The sequence below is a fragment of the Chenopodium album genome, chromosome 20 (assembly GCF_948465745.1).
Source record: "Chenopodium album chromosome 20, dcCheAlbu1.1, whole genome shotgun sequence".
NCBI lineage: Eukaryota > Viridiplantae > Streptophyta > Magnoliopsida > Caryophyllales > Amaranthaceae > Chenopodium > Chenopodium album.
Genome location: NC_137853.1, coordinates 8,455,249 through 8,482,482, shown reverse-complemented (window position 1 = coordinate 8,482,482; position 27,234 = coordinate 8,455,249). Strand labels below are relative to the sequence as shown.

The 27,234-nt window shown below is 32.5% G+C and overlaps 1 protein-coding gene and 1 pseudogene across 1 annotated transcript; one reads left to right on the top strand and one right to left on the bottom strand.

Annotated features, from left to right (window-relative positions):
- The first annotated feature begins 42 nt into the window (after window positions 1-42).
- LOC145596744 (putative disease resistance protein RGA1) lies at window positions 43-3,301 on the top strand (annotated as a pseudogene).
- Window positions 3,302-6,196: 2,895 nt separating this feature from the next.
- LOC145596617 (uncharacterized) lies at window positions 6,197-7,110 on the bottom strand. The gene has a single exon (XM_081652818.1). It carries the CDS (start codon window positions 6,992-6,994, stop codon window positions 6,197-6,199), a length of 798 nt encoding a protein of 265 aa, XP_081508944.1. The 5' UTR covers window positions 6,995-7,110.
- Window positions 7,111-27,234: the final 20,124 nt, after the last annotated feature.

The window sequence follows — 27,234 nt, the reverse complement described above, 5'->3', positions numbered from 1 at the left end:
TAAAACATTGAAAAACAAAATTGAGAGTTGAAAACAAAGAAAATGGCCACAGGTATAGTGTTGAGTGTTGCTCAAACTCTATTGGCAGCACTACAATGCAAGGAATTGAGAGAGTTGTGCTCCAAGTTCAAGTATGAATTTGAACTTGAGGCTCTTCGAGGCACCGTCGAAACCATCCAGAATGTCCTCCTTGATGCAGAGTCCAAGCAGCAGGAGCTCAACAATCAGGGGTTGAATTGGGTTAACAAGCTCAAGGATGCTGTCTATGATGCTGATGATTGTTCGATGAATTTGTCACACTTGCTCAACGACAGAAAATGATGCCTGGTGGTAAGATCTCCAAAAAGGTACAAGCTTTCTTCTCTAGTGAAAATCAGTTGCTTTTTGCTGTTAGGACTTCTAAAAGGATTAAGGAGATTAGAGAGGAGTTGGATGATGTTGCTAAAGATCGTACTCAGTTTGGGTTTAGTGATGTGTATAGGCCTGTTAAGAGAAAACAGGAAACTTGGTCTTCTGTATGTGAAGATGGTATTATTGGGAGAGATGCTGATAAGGAGGTTATTATGGGTATGCTGTTGAATGAATCAGATTCATCAGCTGATAATGTTTCTTTTGTGAGTATTGTCGGGATGGGAGGATTAGGGAAAACTGCTCTTGCTCAACTTGTATACAATGATGTTAGAATTAAAGATGAATTTGATTTGAAGTTGTGGGTTTGTGTCTCTGATGATTTTATCATAGAAGAAATCCTTGGTAAGATGTTGAAGTCGGCCACTCAGCAAGATCATGGTGATATTGGAGTTGATGGGGTGCAAAATAAGGTGAGACAGTGCATACAAGGGAAAAAATATTTCCTTATTCTAGATGATTTGTGGAACGAAAGTCGTGATGAATGGCTTAAGTTGAGGGATTTCTTGCAAGTAGGTGCAAGAGGAAGTCGAGTCGTGGTGACTACACGCTCAAAAAAGGTGGCAGGAGCTATAGGAGACGATCCAATGCACACATTAGAAGGTTTGTCAGATGAAGATTCTTGGCATTTGTTTAGGAGAGTAGCATTTAACCAAGGGAGTGGAGATGTTAATGATGAACTTGTGGACATTGGTAAAAACATTGTGAAAAAATGTGCAAATGTTCCCTTGGCACTAAGGGTCGTAGGGAGCATGTCGTATGGTCACGATAATAGCAAGTGGAAATTATTTCAGAAAATTGAGTTGTCTGAAATGAGCCAAGGTGAAGAGAGCATCATGCCAATATTGAAGTTTAGTTATCATCACCTTAAACCACAATTAAAGAGTTGTTTTAGTTATTGTGCACTGTTTCCTAAGGATTACGAGATTGAGAAAGAGTTATTGATCCATCTATGGTCTGCACAAGGCTATCTTGAACCTATTAATGATATGCAAAACACAGAAGATGTTGGTAAGGAGTATTTTTCAATCTTATTACATAGATGTTTTTTTCAAGACATTATAAAGAACCGGCATGGTGAAGTTTATTCATGTAAAATACACGATTTGATTCATGATCTTGCACAAGAAGTTGCTGGAAAGGAGTCATACTTGATGGACACTAGCAAAAGCCCTTTTGAAGGAAAAACTCGTCATGTCGCTATTCCTGTTAGGCGCTCTCTCTTGCTTAGTCCAAGTGATGCTCTTGGAAATTACAGGGAATTCGCACATTTCTTCGGCCTTCTTATCATCCATTGAATTGTGAGTCACAAGTGACCACAATAATAGCAAAATGCAGGCGTTTGAGGGTATAGGACTTGCACATGCTTGGCATAAAAGCATTACCAAGAACAATAAAGAACCTATTACATTTAAGGTATCTTGATCTCTCTTACAATTGGAAGTTAAAGACGCTTCCTGAATCAATCACTAGACTCTATAATTTGCAAGTATTGGACTTATGTGATTGTTCGTTACTAAAAGAGTTGCCCAAGGACTTGAGGGAATTAGTCAATCTTAGGCATTTGGACCTAACAAATTGCTCTGGGTTGACTCATATGCCTGCTGGAATGGATAGCATTACTGGTCTGTGTACCCTTACATGGTTTGTATTGGGTTCAGAAAGTTCGAAGAAAGCCCGCCAGATCGGTCAACTTGAAGACTTGGTGCCTCTAAATAACCTTAGAGGTGGACTTGGAAGTGTTTTTAAAAATGGATACGAATACAATTCGACTAATGCTGAGGAGGGAGCTTATATTTTAAACAAGGAACTTATCAAGACTTTGACAATACGACATGAAGGCGCTAGGAATCGCAAGGGAGCAGTTATTGAAAGATTGCTAGAAAGACTGGAACCACACTGTGATCTAAGAGAAATATATATAGATGGATATAAAGGTGTGACATTGCCGAAATGGGCAGCCACTCTGGCAATCTCTCTCCCACGGCTTGTGAGTATCACCCTGCAGCATTTTCATGATTTGCAACAACTGCCAGCACTGGGTCAACTCCAGCATCTCGAAGAACTGAGTCTCCTTGACATGCCTAATGTAGAGCTCATGGAGAATGATAATAATTGTGCACCTTTGTTTCCGTCACTTATGAAACTGTACCTTCATGGGTGTCAAAGCTTGAAGTCTTTTCCTAGATGTCCAAATGTGAAAAATTTTAGTCTGTGTGGCCTGAATGAAGCACTGACATTTTGTAAACAAAGAGATGATGAAGCAAACACAACAACCCCTGCTGCCTCCTCATGCTCGGCCTTGTCTTCAAGCATCAATGACAAAAATTCAGCTGGTGGTGATGTTCTCAAGTTGTTGAAATTAAAATTAGACAATTTGGGAATAATTAAGTCCCTTTTCGGAGAGTCTATACAAAGCATTGGTGATCTCACATTGTGTCGAACGGAGGTGGAGAGTTTGTCGAGTGTTGTACAAGAGTTTCATCAAAAGTACGCATTTTCCATTCATAGTCTAACGTTTGATGGTTTTCGAAACTTAAAGAGTTTGTCGGGAGGAGGAATAGAGTATCTCACCAACTTGAAAACACTCCATATTTGTTATTGTCCAAAACTAGAACTGGAAGAAGAGGAAGGGTTTCCATGGAGAGACCTTCACGCTCTCTCTGAGTTGTCCTTAATTGCACTTCCACAAGTGAGAGATATACCAAAGGGCATTCAATACTTGACTTCCCTTCAAACTCTCTCTATTAAATGTTGTTGGAATTTGAATACCCACCCGGAGTGGCTTCATTGCCCTATGTCTTTGCGATCACTTACAATTCAAGATTGTCCGACGATGAAAACGCTACCAAAAGCAATCCTCCCCTCCCTCACAACCCTTCTTATATGGTAAATTTTATTCATGCTTTCTTTATTAATTTCCTATTCGGTTTTATAATTTTTAGACAAAATTGTGAAAAAGGACCTTTTAAGTAGTCGACTTTTTGAAAAAGGGTCTTTTAAGTGAAAACTTGTGAAAAAGGACCTTTTAAATTGTATTTTGTTTGTATGGGGTACTTGGGTGAGATCCATGGTAGTTAACGCCGGAGCTTCGGGGTTGACTATCACGTATTAGTCACGTGTCTTTTTTATTTTACAAAAATAAAATATTTTCCCAAATTTCCCTCATTTATCAACCTAACCTTTTCATATATTCTCACAGAGGTCGGAAAAGGGGAAAATTTGGGGATTTTTTTATTTGTTTTTTAATAAAAAGTCACGTGACTAACATGTGATAGTCAGCGCCGGAGCTTCGGCATTGACCACCTCGCAAGCTCACCCAAGTACCCATACAAACAAAATACAACTTAATAGGTCCTTTTTCAAAAGATTTCACTTAAAAGATCCTTTTTCAAAAAGTCGACCATTTAAAACTTAAAAGGTCATTTTTCACAATTTTCTCTAATTTTTATATTAATTTCCGATTTATGATTTTGTTATCAACCTTTCTACAATTTGCTTACCTACGTTATAAAATTAAATTCAAAATCTTCTGGGAAATTATTTACTACCGTACAACATTAATCAAGTTTTAGGGTACTCGATATGTTTTTATTTTTTACCAATTTGGTAGATACATCATACATGATATAATTGTTTTTGTACATTAATTAAGATGTGTTTTGTAGGGTTAAGTTTTATAAAGGACAATTTGATACCTTTAAATGATTTTTACATGCTTAATTTCTTGTGATGAAACCAAATTTTACGAGAATGACTCAGTATCTTTTATACATATTGAGGTAAATTTTAATTATTTTATATTAATTGATTTACAAACTTACTTATAAATTGGTCAATTTATTTCTAAAATTTAATAAATTATTTGTGAAACTGTCAAAACAAGAAATATATCAAAAGATGGCACATTAAATTAAGGAAGTATTTGATTGTATTCCACATAAACTCAAGGCATTTAACTACAAGATAGTTAAGTTTTTTAGTATCTTATAACAGTTTGTTATTCTCTAAGCATGTTATGAACTCAGTTTGAAAAATATTTGATTGTATTGGCGTTGTTGTAATGATGAACTCCAGGTAGCCACAAATTCAACGTGATGTAGCTGTAGAGTACAGTTCATTGGAAAGGATCGTGCTCTTTTGACTGGAAAACATTGCTGCTTGTTTGGTTGTTGCTGCTAAGATGAGCAGTACAGTGAATATAGCTTTGCTCTTTATTGTGTTACAGAAATCGTCGATATAATGTAACTGGGCCTTGGCATATGATGTGTGGGGTGCATGGAGATACCCTTCCTAGAAGGTGAGCTTCATGGCCCTCTGATGCTTATGCTCTTTGAGGCCTAGGCTAGTGATCAATGTAAATGCCTAAAACAGTTAGATATCAAGGCCAAATAGTGTGATGGCAAACTGTAATGCAAAAAATAAATTGGGGCATCAATGATGTTTGTATGATAAAGTCGACTTGTTTTCATTGTTTTCGTTCTCGGTTTTGCATGATTGAAGTATCAATTGAAAGTTTTATCTACAAAAATCTCCACTATAGCCTGCAAATAATATTGCCTTCCCCCTCTGATAAGGCGGTCCATACAATTATAAAGTAAGATGAAGTAACCAGCATTCTAATGTAAAATAACTCTGCATTAAATCCTCTTTCCTTGATGATAATGCAAGATAAAGTAGCCGAAGCAAATGCTATTTCCTTGACGTTTACAACAGGGAATTTCTCTCCCAAAAATTCTTACTTACGTTGGCCTGACCAAATATTGCTACACTCAAATTTATTACATGCAAGATAAAAGTGTTGCTTTTAAGGAGATTTGTAGGAAGTTAGGAACAGTATTCAATTTATATGTGCAATGGTTTGGGCAATGGTTTGGGCCGGTGCACGGGATGATGCCCCATTTAAGCCCTAACCCGAATTAGGAAGTAAACGGATCGGACATTTTTCAACTTTAGTGGGCTTTAGTGAGGTGGGCTGGCAATTAGCAAAGGCTTTTGCTTTTAATTGATCTCTATTAAGTGTTACTTAACCATATGTCTAAGTATAGTTTAAGCCTTTAAGGAACCTGATGAAACGTGCTTGTAGTATTTTTCAAAGACGCTTTAGAAGCTCTCTTATAATATCTTTGTGATACGAAAATTTCAATAATTGGAAGTTTGTAAGTGATTTTATTGGTGCAAAATCAAATGATAGTATTATGGGCAACGACCCTAAAACCCCAGCTAAAACCTAATTTAAATCTAAATCTGATAGTATTTCATACATATACACAGCCAATTAAACTACATACAATTGTAGACATGTGACTCGTATCTATACGGAAATAAATCTAACCTACACGTCTTGCAAGCAATCAAATTAATTAATATAAAGTAAAAGTTCTCATAAATTAATTATTGAATCAAGATAGTCTACTAATTAAATGACACATCTTTAAAATGTCAAGGTTTACAGCTAAAACTCGGTATGAACTATGACGTAATAAAATTAACAATAAACTTAATCATGACAAAACTTATTCAAAATATGGTAAAATGCTAAGACATAACATTCTCAAACAACAAATGAGAGTGTCTCACATTAATAAATAAAAAAAGCTACATAATTTATAATGCTAGGGCCCGTATTTAATATGGCATTAGAATCAGGCTCACAACTCGGCCTTTCAACAGCTTCTTATACACTGGGCCAAATTAAATTGGATCACACAAACATAAAACCAAAACAACTCCAATTAAACAATATTAATAAAATTGGATCTTGATCTGCATCACTGTTTGTTGGTAATCACTCCTTCTTGTTCTTGTAACTCTTAGAATAAAAATCCACAAACAAATACAAAAGAGAAGTATTAAACACCACACCAAAACTCCAAGCATATTTAGGACCAGAACATGGATACTTCACCAAATGATAGTACAATGCAACTCCTGCGGCGAAAAACCCGAAAATGAACTGTATAATCTGTATATTAGTAACCATCCTCTTCCAACTCGGGCGCACCCCAAGCGAACACATAAGATAGTACCCGTACATAACCGTATGGACCGACGCGTTCGTTACGACCCCTAGGGGAAACAACGATTGAGCGGCGTCAATCCAAATGTAAGACATGATCAACACCATTGAGTGATGAAACACATGAAGAAATGACAACCGTCTTTTTGTGCTATTCCCGTTAAAGAGAATTAAGAGGGTATCAGTAAACTCGAGGATTTTCGACAAGTAGAAGACGTAGCCCCAGAAGAAGACGGGGCCACGAGTTGGGGTGCGGTTAGCAGGGAAGCAGAAAATCCAGTCGGGGTTAGGCATTTGAGATAGGGTGGAGAAGCCGCACCCGACAGCCATTAGGAGGGATAGAGAGAAGGAGAAGAGATTGTAGACTACGGAGATGGAGCGGAGGGGTAATGAGACGGGTCGAAACGAGTAGCGAGAGAAGAGTAATGTAAAGGAGATGTAAGAAAGGACGGTGAGAATGAGGAAGTGAGGTGAAGCACCATTAGTAGTTCCTGTTTTCCATTCAAAGTTGTGTATTGTTGGGTGATATACTAGCCAGTTTTTGGCTGTTTTTATCACTGTTTCCATTGTTATTTTGATATTTTTTTTGTTTGTAGGAAGTTTGATGACTTAGATGGAAGAGAATAGAATGTTTATGTTGGATGACTCGTTGTAACTTCTGAGATGGTGTCCTTTTATAGAAGAAAGTCTTTGTATCATTTGCTTTGAATTAGTCATAGATCTTGAGTGTGATGGACTATGCATGTCTTAATAAATCGTCTTAGCTTCTTGAAACATTATTTTCATATAATATTTCAACTTATTATAAACTTAATTATCTCAACTTCAACTTAAATTATAAGAAGAAGAAAAAAAATTGAATTAAATAAACTCTTGGCCACTCTTTTAATTTCAAGAACTAAGGTTCACAAACTTAACATTCAATTCTAATTTGATTCAAAGAGATAAATCACCTTATTGGAAGGGTTTAGGCGTTTAGCTTATTATAAACTTATCTCAACTTTAATTATAAGAAGAAAAAAAAAAATGAATCAAATAAACTCTTGGCTACTCTTTTCAAGAATTAAGGTTCACAAACTTAACATTCAATTCTAATTTGATTCAATGAGATAAGTCACCTTGTTGGAAGGGTTCTTCTATTCCCTCTGTTTCAAAATTCCAATAAAAAATCTCATTTACCTTTTGTATAAGATTTTAGATAAAAATAAACTATAGCTTTTTACCAATTTTTTGTACAAGTATAGTGTGGCACTATACAATTTACTCTAAAATTACATATGTAGTACGAGTATTTCCCTAAAATATAAATGGATAGAAAAATTTGAGCATGTGACATTTAATACACATATCCTTGATCTTAATAATTTTTAGGCTTATACCTCATTAGTTGTTCTCTAGTAAACAGTAATATTCTCTATATCTAGTGGAATGTTTGGAGTAGGTGAAAAAGGTTAAATTCAAAATGTCTTTGAGATAATGTTTAATGTGTTTTGCTAAACTCAAAGTCCACGATTTCTTTGCACCAAAAGATAGAACAAAGAAGTAACAAAATTTACCTCTGTTTTCATTAGTTAAAAGAATAACTTGTGCTAGTTAACAACAAATGGGAGAAATACTTGTTATTAGCACTAACAAGTTCACTCTATCTCACACAATTATGATAATAATTTGCTTCATTTGAAGCTTCATTTGTACACACTTAACTTTAGGCACGCCGCCGGCAGTACACGACCATTTTTCAAGATTTCAAGCAACAACTACATTAATTTAAACAAGTAATATCAAGTATTAATTTTATTTATTTTTAGCGACATTTTATACATTATGTTTGCTAGAAAATGTTGCAACTATAGCTTTTAGGTTGGAGAGGGTGATAGGTGGCTTGCAAAACCACACAAAATGTTCGACGTAATTTATGACTCTGCTTCATTCTATGTATTTTATTTGTTTTGGATTAGACAAATAAGTTATGTCATAATGAAAATTAACATACTCACAACAAAGTTTCTACTATATTAATGAAGATAATATTATTTTTCACATTGGTTCGTATGAGTTCTAAAATATGTTCAAATGTACGTACTTGGGGCCTGTTCTGATTGACTGAACTGAGCTGAACTGAACTAAAATGAATATTTTATGAGAGGAGACTATTAGAAACTAAACTGAACTGAACTAAACTGAAATTAATCTAAAGAGAACCTGCCTTGGTACTTTGTATAGCATAAGTCTAAAGTGTTTGGACTATATAAATTGAATAAAAAGTCTTCATTTTTGCATATTTATTGATCAAATATTCAAATACATGCACATAGTCTTCTATAGTCGCTTAACAAATGACGTACTAAGCGGAAATCACGCTTCAAAGGTATATTTATGTGATTCTTGTGTGTTATATATGCATGCGATCTTGTTTTAGGTGCGTATGAATATGCATGATTCATGAAATTACGCTTAGAGCACCTAAATCCCTACGGTAGTATCAGTTAGCCTCTTGCATGAACACGCTTGATTATAATAATATGATTATTTGAAGTCAATGTTCATAAAGTTTATAATCAATTAAAAGGGAGAATTAATTTAATTATGGTAGGCTCAATTATTATATTGAATGTCATTTAACTCTTGAAATTGATTAAATGTGATTTAATTTGATCAAAATAGTCATAAAGAGGACCAAATTTTTGCCTATTGAATTCGAAAATTTTGAACCCTAACCCTATTTTTTTCGAAAATTATGAACCTAATAAGCCCTACAAATCAGATTTTATGTACTTGTTTTGTTCGATTTCGATTAAAGTATATTTCATGATTTTTATAACTTTGATTTGATGTTTAAATTATGAGTGTTACATGGTTAATAAATTATTTTTTGTGTTAAATTTATTTGGGATTAAATTCATGAAGAACCTTAGTTTAAAATTGAATTAGGATATAATTTAATTATTTGGACTAGTTTAATTTAATTTAAACAAGTGTTGTTTTGATTAAACTAAAAGTCAAAAGAAAAATGAGGTTGATTTGGCCATGGTGGATGCCGCTGCTGCTGGTCCAAGAGGGAGGGGAGGGGAGGACATGCAGTCCGGGGTGGCTGGGCAGTAGTTGTGCAAAGGTTGCACGCTGCTGCCATGGCTGAAATTGCTGTTGTGTTGCGTCACTGCCTGCGGCAGCGTACACCACTGTGTTCGGCTTCGGCTGTCCACACCATGGTGGCTAGCGAGCATATATTTTCAAAAAAAAAAAAATTTAAAAATATTTTTAAAATGAAATCAGTTTTAATTTTGGGATAAAATCAAATTTTAAAAACTGTTAATTTTGTGATTATCTATGATTAAGTTGTTAATTTTGGATTAGATTTGTTAGGATATTTTGGACAACATTCCAACGGGATAATAACTGATTTAAACAAAATGATTATCCCATAATTATTTTAGGATATAATTGATTTTAAAATTATTTGATTGGCTAGTAATTAGGATATAATCTCCTAAATTGGTTAGGATAATCATGGAAAATAAATACGATTTATCTTTCCATATTAAAATAAGATTTGATTCTATCTCATGGCAAATTTAAAATATATGGTACTTTATATATGGTAATGATTAATACGGAGTATATGATATTTTCCTCAAAAAGAAAATATGATATTATCTAATTATGAATTTGAAAATATGAGATATTTAGGAATTGCGTTGCCTTAATTAAGAATATTTTATATTTAGTTTAGACAAGCATGTTGAGTGATTTATTATACGACACTTTTTATAACATATGATATTATTTTGCTATACATAGACTAGTATGACCAAGCAAAAAGTTTATTCACCTTGAACATGTAATGGTTAATAAATGGTAGGGCCAAAGTCCGGTCAATTATTGCACAAATAAAGGATCTTGGATCATCAATTAGGACCATTTAATATTGAATTTTATTCATGTATGGTACTTTAAATTTATCAAACATAATTATTGAACTTTGCCTCGTTTTGTTTGTAAATGAATAGCATTAATGACAACACTAACTTGCCAACCAAATTGAAAACAACTATAAACCTAAGAAACTTCAGGGATTGGTAAAGGGAGGTAAGAAGTGTTCTAAAGAGCCACGGGCTCGAAGCTCGCCTATACATTCCCATTGAAAGCATATTCATAGTCGGTTTTATTCCTCAAAGGCATGCGAAAGAAGTTTCAAATGCAGATAAAGTCAAGAATCTCATCTTATATATCCTCTATTCCAATTTATTGGTCTAGAAGGTTTACAAATTATGAGCTAACTTTGCTGTGAGAATGCTTATACAATGCATGCAAAGGGTGTGTACGATCAATAGGCAATGCAGGCATCATCGATAAGACTGACAAGGAAATCGTTGATTCGATTCCCAAGATTTATTACTCCTGGAATGTTAGTAAGGTATGAGATTTACAGCAAGATTATTATGGCCAAAAAACTAATCCTGGTTAGTCAGATAGGGACCATGTTAAGGAATTGATTGAATTACTCAATTGGAATATTTGATGGATATTCTAGGGAGACCAAGCCATTTGATAATGTGTTTGCTCATGACACCATTCTTTTTTCACTCCATGCCTGCTTAACTTTAATATCGTCAAGCTTATTCATGATGATGAAAGCTCTACATTCAAGCTTGTCGATTTACTAGTCAACCATTCAGAGGATTACCTGAAGAAAGATGTTTGGCAGTGTTTCTACTGCGGCAGGTGGTCTTACCACCCGCCAGAATGTCCTCACGACATTAAATATTTGACATAAAATTGGGGTGAGGAAGAGGAACGTTGTCAGTATAAATGGAATGCTAGTTATCCCATGCATGGGAGAGTAGCCAAGAAGGTCTTTGTAAATTTAATTAATTTTGGCAACTATCATGCATCGATCTTGAATCTACAGATGTGATGATAAGTCGATAAAATATTAATAAATGTTTAATGCCCTAGTGCTAAATCATACACAACTCACCAATTATATAGTTTGCATACTTAAATTATTTGAACCTTCGGACTTTTTGATTTTGAATAGAGAAGGGAGATTTTAGACCACAATTAAATTAATCTGGATAAAACATTTGTTAGTATTTTTTCCGTCTAACCTACTAAACTAGTAGCACTAAAAAAATAAATAAATAAATAAATAAATAAAAAATAAAAAAAAATAAAAAAAAATAAAAAAAAAATTGTAGTGTAACACTACTCCATATACTAATATTTCATTTAGCACCCAAAAAAAATGTAGTGTACGTATTAATATTTCATGTAGCACTACTTCATATATTATTATTATTATTATTATTATTATGAAAACTTTATATATTAATATTAACATTTCTCGTCGTAGTGTACGTTTCCCAAAAAAAAAAAAAAAAAAAAAAAAAAAAAAAAAAAACAATTGACATTTGACACCCTTTCATTTCAATTTATTTTTGTTAGCAGTTAACAGTTAACAGGATAAGAAAGGCAAGAACCACATAGATATTGAAATGATAAGGTGCCAATTCTCTTTTGTCCGGATCAATTATTATTGGTTTTGGCGAGGTTTATGGTTTCGGCATCCACCATTGCCGCTTCACTGTGGGATGATGTAATAGGTTCCCCCGTTTAGCTTTACTTCACTATCGATCCAACTCATTCAATTCACACGCTAGGTATAACATTGTTCTCTTTTTTTCTTTCGATTGTTTTTTTTTTTTTTTGTTGAATTTATGTAATTATTATTTTTACCTTGACAAGCTCAATTTTTTTTTTTTCGATTTGGTTGTTCTAAATTATACCACTTGTAATTGGCGAAATTTTTATCGATAGTTGAGTGGGGCATTTATTTTGAACGGAATTAGGTTAAGAAATATATAGAATTGTGATTTGCTAAAAATCGAATTTTCATTGGGGAATTAGAAATCATGAGTTTATTTTCGGGTTCAAATCGAATAGGGTGTTAAGTTGGTGAATTTTGTAGCCAATTATAAGAGAACTCTTGGGATGCACCAATTTCAATTTCTTATTTATTATTTGTGACTATTTAACACACTTTTTTCGACAATTTGAGGTAATTTTTTTTTTTTAATGAAATAGGGAAGGGGTGATTTCATTTAATAGTAATAGTCATTCGGCATTTACAATCATCCCTTAAGATATATCTAAATCCTCAATGGCAAGAATTAAACACCCCTAAACTAATGGCATCGCTTCTAAACGGCTCCTTGATAATTTTAAATGTATTTGCATCGTTCTTGTATTGAAAATTCATTTAAATGTTATTATTTTGTATTGAAAATTCTAGTGTAGTGTATTATGTATGAGAGGGAAAAAAGTTTATGGCGTGGATCCACTATTATTGAATCTTTAGGGCATGCTTGGATTGAGGGAGATGTATTATTAGGATATTAAAAGTCAAATTAAGCAAAGAGAAAGTGAATATATGGAATTAGGGTAATAAAAGTCATTTTGGAGGTAATAGTTACTCTAGAGGAGGGTGGGTAACCATTACCCACATTATGAGGGTAAAACATACTTCCTCAATCTCTCTCTTTTCCTTATGACACAACTATCTTATTTCATTTGTAAACACCTTGTCTCCTACAACAAAACTACTATTTACTTATGTTTTTTTCAAGTTTGATTTTATTACCCCCTTAACCCTTCAAGTTTGACTTTTATCACACCCTTAATATATTACCCCCATTCCAAGCATGTCTTTAACGTGAAAAATATTGGATGTACATCCTTCACTTATCATCAATATATTACTTGGTTATATCTTTCAAATATTGGATGTATAGGGGCCGGGATAGCAAGAGCCCCTCGGGTTACAAAGTAGGTCGTTTAATTTGCCAGTAGTCACCAAATAAGAATGTTAGTTGTTGGCTTAATGCTACTGCTAGAGTGCTAGCCAGGGCCAAGTACCGACATGTAAAGTGATAGGATTAAGTGTGACGTTTAAGGCATGTCAAAGGTGGGTTTGTATTAAATAGGATTAAGTGTGAATGTGTGATGTAGGTGTAAGTCATGTCAAAGGTGAGTTTGTACACTTATGTGAGATTGCATTCTGAATATTCTGTCCTTCATTGAAATTTTCTTCTTGCATGCGTGCTTGGTGTATACAGATTTTTAATTTTTTTTTTTTAAAAAAAAAAAACGGAATGTATATCTAGTTTGTTGTTTTGTAATGAACATATAGTTGTATTGTAAAGAACAAATAGTTGTTTTATAATGAACATATGACTATTTTGTAAAAAAACATATAGTTATTTTATAAAGAACATTTAGCTTTATATTCTTTTTTTACTACTCCCATTTCACATTTTTTGCAACTTTGGAGTCGACACAGACTCCTAGGCAAAAAATGAGAAATGGAGATTAAGAAAAGGAAGGGGCATGTAATTAAAGTAGTAGTGAGAAATTGGGGTTAAATTAATAATTAACCACCCTCCATAACAGCAGCCACACATCCCACCACCTTCGCAGCCCACCGCCAGACTCCCTTCGAACCAGACTTTCGTCCTCCCCTCCCCCGAACCACCGACCCCACTCCCTCCGATCCCCAACGAAATCCTGCTAAAATCACCCCCACCGTCAAAATCCCCTTCTCCATCCCGATCTCTGCCCCCTCAGCTCCCCTTCCCCAGTCCCGATACCGGTCTCACACAAACCCCAACCACCAACCCACCTAAAATTTAATCCACAACCACTACACAACCACCCCGTAACCACCCCCACTTTAACCCAAACCACTTACCGTTAGCCACCCACCGACCACCAACCCTCATCATAATAACCACTTACCGTGTAGCAGACATTTTTGGCAAAAGTTGCAAAATAATGTGAAGCGGAGGTAGTATATCTAAAGAACATCTGGTATATTAATAAAGAACATGATAATATAATGTAATGAACATTATTTTTATTCAACCACCATAATCTAAATACAAAATTCAAAAAACATTTCAAAATAAATATGAACATTATGTCAAAAATAAAAGTACATCACTGACAATCAAAGAACATGGAGATAAAAAAATATTATTTAACCGTATGTTCTAATCACTCTAGGTCGGTATATATTCATTACATTTTAATAGTATGTTCTTTTCACTATAGGTATAATCATTACATTTTAATAGTATGTTCTTTTCACTGTAATTATATATTCATTATATTTCTATAATATGGTGCATACGCTTCTAGGAACCAAGCTTTGTTCCTTAATACCCATCAAATTTTAAATTAACCAATCTTCCTTCTTTTACAACGACAATTATTCACATTAATTCAATAGACATTTTACTCAAACACTTATCAACTACAAGTAATATGAAAAAAAAAAAGTATCTGATGAATAAGGCCCCGTTCTTTAGAGCTGCTCTACTCTGCTGAGCCCTGCTCTGGTCTGCTCAAATCAAATCTGCTCTGCTCTCCTCAAAAGAAATTTGATCGGCTTTGCTCTATTTTCAAATAATAATTAATAATAACAACAATAATATTTAACATTCAGTAATAATAATTAATATTGTATTGATGATAATAATTTATTATTTTAAATAGTTATAATAATTATTAATATTAAAAATAATTTTAATACTATTAATGTTAATAATAATTAATATTTATTAATCATAATAATAATTAATAATAATAATAATCAATAATAATATTTAATAATTCAAACTATTAAGAATTAATATTTAATAATACGGATTTTTCATCAAATACCACTGAGTTTTAACAAAATTCACCAAATACCACCATCTTTTTTCAAATTCACCAAATACCATTCACTCTATATACATTATCACAAAATGTCTATTTTCTTAACAGGCGTTAGCTTGCCGTTAATGATCGACACTTTACTATTTCACCATATACCACTCTGAGAAAAAAAAAATTCACCATATGCACACTAATAAAACTTATTTCACCTTATACCAAAATTGCTTAATTGGTTGTTAGGCCTAAATCAGTTTTTGCAGAACAAACTTAATTGTAAGCACAAATTACTCCAACTGCATATTCATGTAGCATTGATTGTAAAGTGTATATGGTGAATTATAAGAGTGTCATTAACGGAAGACTAACGTCTGTTAAAAAAATAGGCATTTTGTGATAATGTGTATAAAGTGAATGGTATTTGGTGAATTTGAAAAAAGTTGGTGGTATTTGGTGAATTTTGTTAAAACTCAATGGTATTTGGTGAAAAATCACTTAATAATATTATTAATTAATAATTTCTAATAATTATAACAATTCTTAAAAAAAAAATAATAATAATAATAACAATTTCTTTTATGTACATTTGATATTAGAATCACAATGTGTAGAAACATATTATGTGGGTATTGATTGTTAGTTCATTGAGTTGAATTATTTTTCAAATCTTTCCATACATTTTAAGAATTAAAAAAAAAAAAGGTTGTTTTCAAGTAGTACTTTGTATTTTATTATTACTAGGTTAGCACCCGTGCGATGCACGGGTATCACAGTAACTTATCTTTGGATTTTTGTACAGTTTTCACGTTTTTTTTTTAAGTTCAAAATGTTAATAAGTTAACTTTAATTATTAACCTCAATTATTATGCTAATAACTTTCCTAAAAATAAAAAATTATTATGCTAATAAAGCTTTTTTAATCAATGTCAATTTTGTTGTTGTAAAAAAAAGAAAAACTATGCTAATAACTCCTAAAAAGACTCCAACAACCTAATATCAACATAAATTAGCAAAATAATAGATTCCTTTTTTAAATTAATTACCTAAAAAATAGTAATTATCTATTTAAAATTAATAAGCATTTTGTTTCATTAAAAAAAATAAAAAAAAAAAAAAAAAGCAAAAATCATTTGAGCGGGAAATCTTTTCATAAGATAGCGCCACGTATACTATCGGTTGCTACTTTAGTATAAGTTATAGATTTATTTATTTATAGACATATCAATCAAAATAGTAGTATGTAAAATTTTGTATTACATACGATATTAACAACATAAACAAAGTACAAATATTAAAAATAATAACAAAAGAAAATTCACGTCTTTAATAAAATTTAGCGAACTTTGTAATTAGATGAAATAATCACATATATTAAAGGTTGATACTACCTCCGTTTCATATTATTTGCAACGATTTGACATAAAGTAGAGAAGAAAAATATCTAATCGTTACAAATAATATCAAATGGAGGTAGTATTTGTTTTCTTTCAGATTTTTAAAAGGTTTTTTAAAAGAAAAAGTAATGAAAATTAAAATGTTTAATGTTCTGTATTAAACTATTTTACAATCATTATTTAAATTTTTTTTTTTTGTAAAAAAAAGGAAAAAATTTTAGGAGGGAAAATAATGAAGGAAAAGCTGACACGTGTACAATTTGATAAAAATGATGAAGTCAGCGGTTGTTACTTTAGTATTATTTATAGATTTTTAGGGTTAAAAATATATTATTAAGACAAATTTATAAGTAAAATCATTATTACTCATTAAATCATTTTATTTTAAAATTTTTGTGAAATAATTATAAGTAAACCATTGTCTTTTATATTTCTACTATTAACATATGTTAAATATGGTACACATATATTTATGTTTTCACTCACCTAAATCGTATATGCACTTAATAATAATAATAATAATAATAATAATAATAATAATAATAATAATAATAATAACAACAATAATAATAACATCAATAATAGTATTAATAATAATGTTGAAATCTGCTCTGCACGGCTCGGCTCGGCTCTGCTCTGCTCTGCTCTACTATCCTGAAATCTGCTCTACTCTGCTGAAATTTAATCTGCTCTGCTTTGCTAACCCCTACTCTGCTCTGCCCAGAAGCTCAAAAGAACATGGCCTAAGAGAATCATGGTAAAGTGAAGTGCTTTATTACAAAATCCCAAAAATAATGTTGTAGATATGTGCAACAAGTACAATTTTGTGGAGAAAGTCCTTTGACAGTAAGACATGCATTTATGATAATGTGCTCCAACAAAATTAATGTGAAAGCAAGTCAAACATGAAGATTATATAGCCAATTAGCCATTGTAATCTAATTGGAAGCAAGGGTGTGTGTTGGAATATATGCTTTAAATTGTTAGTGGGTAATTAATTAACTCAAAGTGATTAGTTTGTGTTAGTGGAATCTTAAGAGTAGTGGGTTAATGCTAGGCACGATCTAATTATCATAATCATAGAATCATGTTTCTTACTTTTAGCTTAGTATTGAATACAAAATTAGTTTCATCTCTATAACTATAATTTTAACACATTCAAGCAAAGCATGCTCACAATGTTTTGTTGTAAACCGGCTGCAAATAGCTGCAAGAAGCCTTCATAGAAGGATACGTCCCCTTCGAGCTTTCAGGGAAGGAAAGAAACCTACACCTAAGATGTTATTGCATTACATAGTACGTTTCAAAATCATCGCGTCCCTTGGCCCCTAATTTTCAAACTCTTTGACCTCTTCAAAACAATTTAGTGTAAATTTTTGCAAACGAAAAGAGAAAAAACGTAGCTTTATCAACTTCAATTCTTACGGTTTTTAAAGTCAAAACTAGTATTTACGAGTTAACAAATACTTAAAATTAGACATGAGGTGAAGTAAAGAGATCCTCATCTGATCTCCAAGCACCTTCACTTAGTAAAATTCGAATCCTAAACATCTGGTCATAATCTAAGATAAGAGTCTTATCAAATGAGTGAACTTTTTACACTTATTATACTAAGAGTCTTATCAAATGAGCGAGCTAATTACTAAGATATCTTATAAAACTGGCCTTTAAAATTTAGTAAGAAGTCACCTCAAAGATCAAATAAATATTATTAAACCTAGGTGACCTCTCAAACTTTGTAAGCTAAGATGGTTTCAATGTCTCATACGTAACAAAGTTCACTCATTTTAGTCAAGCATTAGTCTTCAACAAAAACATGAGGAGGACAAGAGGAAACTTATAAAACTAAAACAAATACAAACATCCAATATCAATTCTTTGGAAGGATTATTTTAACATGTAATCTGCTTGACAGTAGTGTAACGCCAATAGTTTTAATATCGATCGACAGTGCTAGTTTACACTAGTAAGAACTTGATTAAGAAGAATTCATTTATGCACTTTTATATTCAGATCTTGACAAAGTAGATTGATTTTTGTGAATGTGAAGAAACTCTTTCTTCTGTTGATGACCATTGGTTCATACCTTAACAAATGCATATATAGTTACTAAAGAAAATCTATGACTTATGAGTGCACCCTATTTATCGTCAGGTTTGATATATGCTAAATCATTTTTCCCTCCGTCTTCATATAAAAATTTGAGGGAAATCTATACTATATATTAAAAGGCGTTCCTAAGAACGTTGATGTGCCACGTAGTCCCTTTTTGTTGCGCCACGTCATCTTTCCAATATCTTATGATGCCACATCATCACTCACTCAAACAACAACACATCACTTGAATTTAAAAACATAAGGATAAGGAGGATCGAACTCTCAACCTCGCATACCAACTATAACCATTTCACCATCTTAGCTAATTATCAAGTACGTTATTAATAAGTAAAAAAAATTATATAAGTGCAAAACACAAAGTTCAATTAAAAGAGAATAAAAAATAAAAAAAAAAATCAATTTTAGTTTGACCATGACAACTAAAATTTTAAAAAGACTTAAAAAAATTATCGATTGCACGTGTACAAAAGTAGTAATCCGAGGCAACGCCCGGGCTACTCACTAGTTCTACATTATAACCCGCTACTTTTTGAAATTCTAATACGTTGTGCCCCTACTTTTTGAAACTCCTACACTGTAACCCCAAGGTCTCGTTGGTAACTCTGTTGTACCCTTGTCGTTAAGTGTCCGTTAATAAAGTTCCGTTATCCCAAAAAAATTAAAAAAAATTAAAAAAAAAAAAGAAAACCAAAACCACCAATCCAACCACCCACAACCAGCCGCTGCAACCCACGACCAGCCCTACCCCCGTCCCCTCGAACGCTGCTCAGACCCCCTTTCCCTCCCCCATTTCCCTCCCAAGCGACTGAACCGCCCCGATGACCGCCCCCTTTCCCCGTAAAACCACTCGTAACCCCTCCCCCTCCCCCTCGAAAAAACCTTAAATAACCTCCAATCGCCGGAAATCAACAAGCCGCCATCTCCTTTCACCGCAGCCGTAGCCTCCGCTGTTGTTCCTTTTCTCTCTCTCCGCTCTAGCCTCCTACTACCAGAAATTGAAAGTTAGGGTTAGGGTTTGGGATTTGGGGGTTGGAATTTGAGTGATTTTGTTGAATTTCGTGGTGGGTGTTTCGAAGGGGAAAGGGAAGGTGGTCGGGGCAACGCGAACGTCGGGGGAGGGGAAGGAATCTAGGCGGCCGACGCTCCGGGGGAAGGGTGGTGGGCTTGTGGTGGTAGCGGGCTGACCATGGGGTGGTTTTGGTGTTTTGATTTTTTTTTTTATATATTTTATTTATTTATTTAAATAAAATTTTTATGTCTAACGGAACTATATTAACGGTCATTAGCATCAAGGGTACAACAGAGTTACTTACTTTATCTTGGGGTTACAGTGTAGAAGTTTCAAAAAGTAGGGGCACATCGTAAAATTTCAAAAAGTAGCGAGTTATAATGTAGAATTTCCCAAAATTTTATATGCAAAAACTAGCTTGAGACATTGATTTTAAAATAAATAAAAGTATTAATGGGGATTTGTTTGATTGATTATTGTAAAGTTTGAAATAGCATTAAATAGAAGTTTAGACTTTTTGAAAAGAATAAGATATTGCGATGAAATAAGACTTTTATATAGTGAGGGAGCCAGAGCTGTAGGGACTAGATAAGCAAAATCATGCAATGCCGTATCTAGAGAAGTGAATTGTATGTATGTTTTTTCTTGTTTAAAATTTCTTTATGAGAAAATCACCACCTAACCAAGAACGTTTAAAGATGGTGGTGTAGTATTTATGTGAAAGTGCATTAAGTTAGGAATAAAACAAAAAATCTCTATATATATTTAGGGTCTGTTCATATTTACTAAACTGAGCTGAATCGAATTGAACTGAGCTGAACTAAACTGATTGGAGCTTAACTGAACTGAGCTGAAATAAATATTTTATAAAAGAATGAAATTAAAAGCTGAACTAAACTGAATTAAACTGAAGTAAACAGGTCCTTAGTATATAATAACACAAACCATCAAACAAACCAACAATGTCACATGTCACACTTAGCATTTCACTTTTTAAGAAGTGACATAGGGCCTACTCAACTAAAACTTAAATGTGATGTCACACTTAACATTTCACTTAGCATGTCACACACTCACACCTAGCTTCACTTTATATAATTAGACTTTTCAATTAAAACCTAGAATTAATTTCTATTTAAGAAGTGATGTATACATTTATTAACGGTTAAATAATACAAGTAATGCACTCATTCAAAAAATCAGATGTAATGTTACATAATCATTGCCACCAATTAGGGATACTCTACTAATAATGGGGCCTCGATTTCTCTTCATAGAAAAAGGATTTGGGGGGGAGGTGGAGAAGATTGAGTGCGGATCTTTTAACCATAAAATTTGATAGATCCCAAGCACATAAAATCAACAATATTAAGTTTGGTATTGAATTACTTTCACTTTATACAGATCTAGCCATGATGAAGCAACAAAAAAATTATAATCCAAGTTTGCTTGAATTTTGGATCATGCTCTGGATACCATCACATTATATATAATGTGATAAAAGCTTAAAAATACCACTAAACAATATAGAGTAGTAGCTTAAATAGTTATACAAAGGGTATAAAAAGGGTTATTAATTATAAAGTAGGAATGATTAATTACAACTAATCAATACTATTCAATCATGCGTGAATACAACAAGGATATAATTACTTCTCTTACAAACGTTGTCCATAAAAATAATTGGGAATGTATATGGTGTTTAGGTAATAGGTATCATAATTTGGTTATGCCCTTTGTTTGTCTCAAAGAATGAGGGTTCTTTGGGAGAGATTTGAATATTGTCTCGTGATACATATGATGAATTTCTCTTAGCGTTCTTAGAAAATTTTAAATTTTATTCCCTCGATTGTTAAATGTAATACTTGCAGTACTTACATTTAATTAGCTTGTAGTTTTATGAGTGCAAATAGGCATTATGTGAAAAATGATATTTTAATGTGCAAACGGTTTTAATAGTTTGAAAAATAATAAAAGTTTTATGTAACGGATTAACTAGGGCCAAAGAAAGAGAAACAATAAAATAGTAGTCTCATATGAATATAGAAAGTGTTACAACCTACAAGTATTGCCAAAAGAAACAACTATAACCCTATTGCATTGTGATATAATTTGTTGCCTTATGCCTTGAATGAGTTAACCCCCTATGAACGGCTATCAAGGGGTCTTGTTGTCCCGATCAATGAGTCAAGGTCCAAAGGGTGTCACGCTATGGTAAGAAGGCTTGAGGGCACAATGTGGTCACTAATGGGGGTTTGGGGGGCATTGCCCTTCGACCCAAAACTTACAACTAACTTATATTATGTGAGCTATGATTTTTTGTTTTGGAATTATTTTCGGCCTATTCCATTTTCAGTTATATGAGTACTATATGAATCCCTTTGGTTTAACCTAGTCACTAATTTGTAATTTGTACTATCCACAAGATCAATAAAATTTTTCTCTCACTTGTCCATGAAATAGCAACTCCTCAGCTCGTTTGTGAAACACATAGAATTGGGTTATTGTTTGTTGATTTCTTTCTTTCCTTGCCTTTGTCATAACAAAGCTAATATTAACTTAATTCCAGAACATATAATAGACAAATTGGAATTAGTTAAACAACATCCTTTAATTCAACTCATTATTTCTTATAAAGCATATTTTTGCTGATAAAGAGTCAGTTTAATACTTATGCATGTGTGAGTGGTTGTTCAGATTAGATCTCAACATTTGCCAGGTTAGGCTTTTTAAAACGGCCTAAGTTAAAGCCCAATTCCGACATACCCAATAATAGGCCAATATGATATAATTGGGCTTAACAAGACAATGTAAATTTTCAACTATGTCCTTCAACTTTATTGGATTCCTAATTTCTAATCATTCACAATAATAGCAGCACTGACGCAATTTACCTGCTTCAAATATCTCAAATGGGATACTGCTCCCTCAATTTCAAAATATATATCCCGTCTTGATTTTTACACTATTTACATGCGCCATTTTGATATCATTGGTGCTTTATATAATATGGAGTAAAAAGTTAAACATAGTTATGTTGCCATTTTGGGAATCATTTCAATGTATACTATTTGAAAATTAACTTGTTTTGATTTAAACTTATTGATAAATAAAGATATATAATAGTCAAAATAGGATATTTATTTGTAAACGGATAGAGTATTAAATTTCAGAATTTTATCATATGTAGCAATGCTAACAGGTCGGATTTGAATTGAGTCTACAGAACCGTTAAGATCAACACCTAGACCCGCACGTATAAGCTATCCACTATCCAGATTAAGACCTAAATTTGCATGAATGATTAACCTAGCTAAAGGAGCTAGATCTTAATAGAACATACCTAAAACCTATCTCTGTATCCAATGGGTCTAACAAGTATAGGATCTAAAATGGGTCAAGGCATATTTTTTCAAGTTTTTTAATCTATTATATATATATATATATATATATATATATATATATATATATATATATATATATATATATATATATATATATATATATATATATATATATATATTTGCCCCTGTTTTTGTATAACTATGCTACTACTTGACGTCTTGAATATAGAAATTTCATATAATAAACTATCTTTAAAACGTAATAATTTCATATCACAAATTCACAATAATATTAGTTTATACAATTCACATATTCCATCAAATTTTAAATACAAAGTAGTTTATTACACAATATTGGTTGTTTTAATATTTCAGTTAATCTTCAAGTTTAATTTTTTGGATCGAGCTAGATTGAAGTAGATGAAAAACAAATACTTAATATTTTTTGAGTCCATGGGTCAAATTTGGGTTTGTAATTGTTAAACCTAGGGCCAAACCCGGATCAAGAGCAAATGATGAACTTAGATCTATCAGGCTAAAGTTCTTGGGTCCAAACCTAAAAGTTAAATTAAATCTAACTAAGTTTTGGTCCGGTCTTAATTGGTTCCATTGTCATCCCTCATATGTCATCGTTTCATTTATAATTCTCCAAATACCATGCATGCTATACTTTTTTTTTTTTTTTTCTCTTTTTTTTTAAAAGATGATTACACTTGAGATCTTCTCAACATCCAAAAAGAAATGGTCGGAAAATTAGGAAGAATTATAGAAACTTGAAGTGTTGTGATATAAGAAAAGACAAGATTTTTAATAAATTGGCTAAGTAAAATGCTTTTTGTAAGAAAAAAACCCAAAAAATTAGGTTAAGTGGTTGAATATTTTAAGTAAAGTGAGAAAATGTAGAGTGAAAATGAATCTATTAAGGTGAGTCATATATATACCCCTAAAATGAATGAAATAAAGTAAAGTGTAACCATTGCTTTGTAATCCTTGTATTAGAATTGAAATAGAAGGAATAATTGAAAGTTTGAGACTATACATCTAATTGTATTGTCTACAATAGTAGCACTACTCCCTTAACTTAAGTTAATAATTTGTGTATTTTATAAGTCAAGTAATTAAGATAACATTAAGAGTGCAATTGTGTTAGTTCTTTTTCACTAGCTAATTGATCACCCAAACTATTCGCAGATGATGGATGAATAGAATGCATGGGAATCGATGAAATGACCGTTGATGGATGAACTAGATGGCTTATACATATAGTTAGCAGATGAAGTCATGTTGAGCTACACTCAATCCATCCACATCCCACACGATCCATTGTCAACCCTAATTTGAGTAGTTCAGCCGCATTTGTCACTAAAGATCAATCGTCTTGAAATGTGTACAAATAACAACTAATTATTTCAATTTGGCATTGTTTGGCATTGTTTTTTATTTTCAGTTTTTAGTTTTTTTGAAAACAAAAAACCAAAAACAAGAAACAACAAAAAAGTATTTCCACTTTTCTAAAATTATCATGATTTTAATAAGTTTAACTAATTTTTGATTCATTATATGACATATATCATATAATTTTAAAATACAAAAAACCAAAAAACTGAAACCACAACAATGCCAAACGAACCCTTAACTTTAATGTTTCTTTCTCCTAGCATAGATCTCACTATCATCACTACACACACATGTAGTTGATCACAAATACAATAAAACTATTGATGGATTACATAGATGAGTCTTATAAGTGGAACATGTGTTAATGTTTTGTTAGATGCCTTATAGTCTTTTAGTTCCACGTATCCTATAATTTGTTTTCATTGAATGATATGACCAAATCGATTGAATGATGCCTTCCCATGTTGTGCGGTGAAATGGGAATAACATACATAGGTGAATGTTATGTTCATAAGACTACACGGCACAAGCCTTGCTGTTTGTACAAATAAAACTATTAACCAAATAAACATTTTTGGTAACCAATTGCCAGCTGCATTGGTACCAATGTCTTGCCAATTTTGGCAGCCAATTGAAGCTACACAACATGTTACATTAGAGTAAATAACTACTATTTGTATGACTTGGGATTTGCAACCCCTCAAAAGCCTAATTATTCCCAAACCAATGCATAAAATATACTATTAGAGTATTAGCTTATTATCTTATTACCCTGATAGCTTTTTCTAGTATTGGTTAAGTTATTCTATATCTTGTATTAGTACTTCGTCTGTTTAGTAGTTTTTTACCCCCCTTGTTAAATTAGATGATTGTAAATTTGTTCAGTTGAGAAAGAATCAAGCGAGATCTCAAATTTTGTCAACATTTCGGATATTTTCATGTGAATTAGAGTGGAAACTAACTTTCATTTGGCTACAACCATCTCTCTATAAAGGCTATTGTATGTCCCAACAGTGTGTGTGAGATACCTCACGGTGGAACATCTACTCAACGATTGTAGTTTAGATGAAGGATTCCTCCGCATTCATTAAACATGTCGTATATTTGTTGAATTCGTATTTCCAACATATATCGACTTTACATAAAATAAAATCTTATGCACCCTTTTCATCCGCTAAAAAAAATTCTTTTTTTCGATCATAAACTAATAGTCACTTTACAGTTAAGAATGTATAGACGTATGACACTTATTTTTGTACAAAATAGGTTAGTAATATTATATTTTAAAACATAACTTCATATATACAAATGGTCGGGTGAAAATTTTAAAAAGACAATTTTGTAAAAATCTCAATTGTTAAACCCCCCACCTCTCTTGATCTAGGCTTATGAATTAAATCCTTGTCCATGCAATGGGGAGTTGTGTGGGTGATCATGGACCTCTAGGTGGCTATTGAGAGAGGACAACTCATTAGCCTTTGATGTAACATAATTTTAGTTAATGCATGTAGTTTAATTTACATCTATCTTTCTACACTCTCTTGTTAGAGAAGGGGAAAAGTTATTACCCAAAATCGTCATTTGTGTAATTTTAAATAGAGTTTGGGTCGAATAATCGTGTAAATATACCGTCGATTTATCAAGTACTATTACAATCAAAGGTTACTTGTGGTGTTGATCTAATTAAGCTTAGGCCTTAGGGTTGGGAGTTACAACATGAATATAATTTAATGGTTTTTAGTTATGCATTAAATCCACGCTAAGAAGAATAACTGATGGTAATATTACATTAAATGCTCATGTTCCTTTGTTTTACTCGACTCCCATAACTTTCCAACTTACTGGAAGGGAACAAGGGAGGGGGTACTTTGCTTATCACTACCACTGTAAATTCTTCAATTATAGCCTTAGAGTACCAACATCAATGATGAGAGGTTAAGGCTAGTAAAGGGTATACTCCTTCATCCTTCTTCTTCTTCCGCCTCATTTTTCACTAAATTGACCTACCTCTTGCTCAAGTCTTCTTTGATTATTCTATAATATTGACCCAAAATCACCACTCTCTAGCCCTTTTACACACACCTCATCTAGAATTTTCTCATCTTATGAATATATTAAAAAAAAAAATAGTTTTATTATTACTTAATACATACGATCATCATTAATAATCAATTTAATAAATACATGTTAGATTACTCAATACATAGTTATTATTACTTAATTAATTGATCGTTCTATTATTATTCACCAAATTATGACATAAGATCGAGTAAGTGGATCAGATCTTCAAAATTTGAAAATCAATATGTTTAGCCTAAATCAAAGATTGTATACATGTTGTGCTTGAGGCTTACTCATGCACGACACGTCTTTTGTGCTTGTGTCATGTCATATTAGCCAATGTTAAATCCAATACCCATACAACCCACAATTTTCACCCTTTTCAATAAAGCGGCCACGTATTTCACAATCACAAACACACACTAATATACACCCCATAATCCTACATCTTTTTCATGACAAACTATCTTTTTCATGACAAACTATGCTTCAAGTCAATGTGCCAATGTCATCTTCTTCTTAATGTAAACAAATTTTGATCCCAAATTGTAATTATATATTTACAGAATACCACCTCCTAAAAATTTAACCAATTAAAAAAGTTACATCTTCCCATTTCGACTCTAAATTAGTATAACAATGACTCACTACTGGACCAAGTACTATCGAGAAAGAAATGGCACAAAGTCAAAATCACATTGCAAACAAAAGCAAGTAAAGTAAAGTAAAGCAACCAAAACCCACCCAAAAAACTACCAATATTAGTTA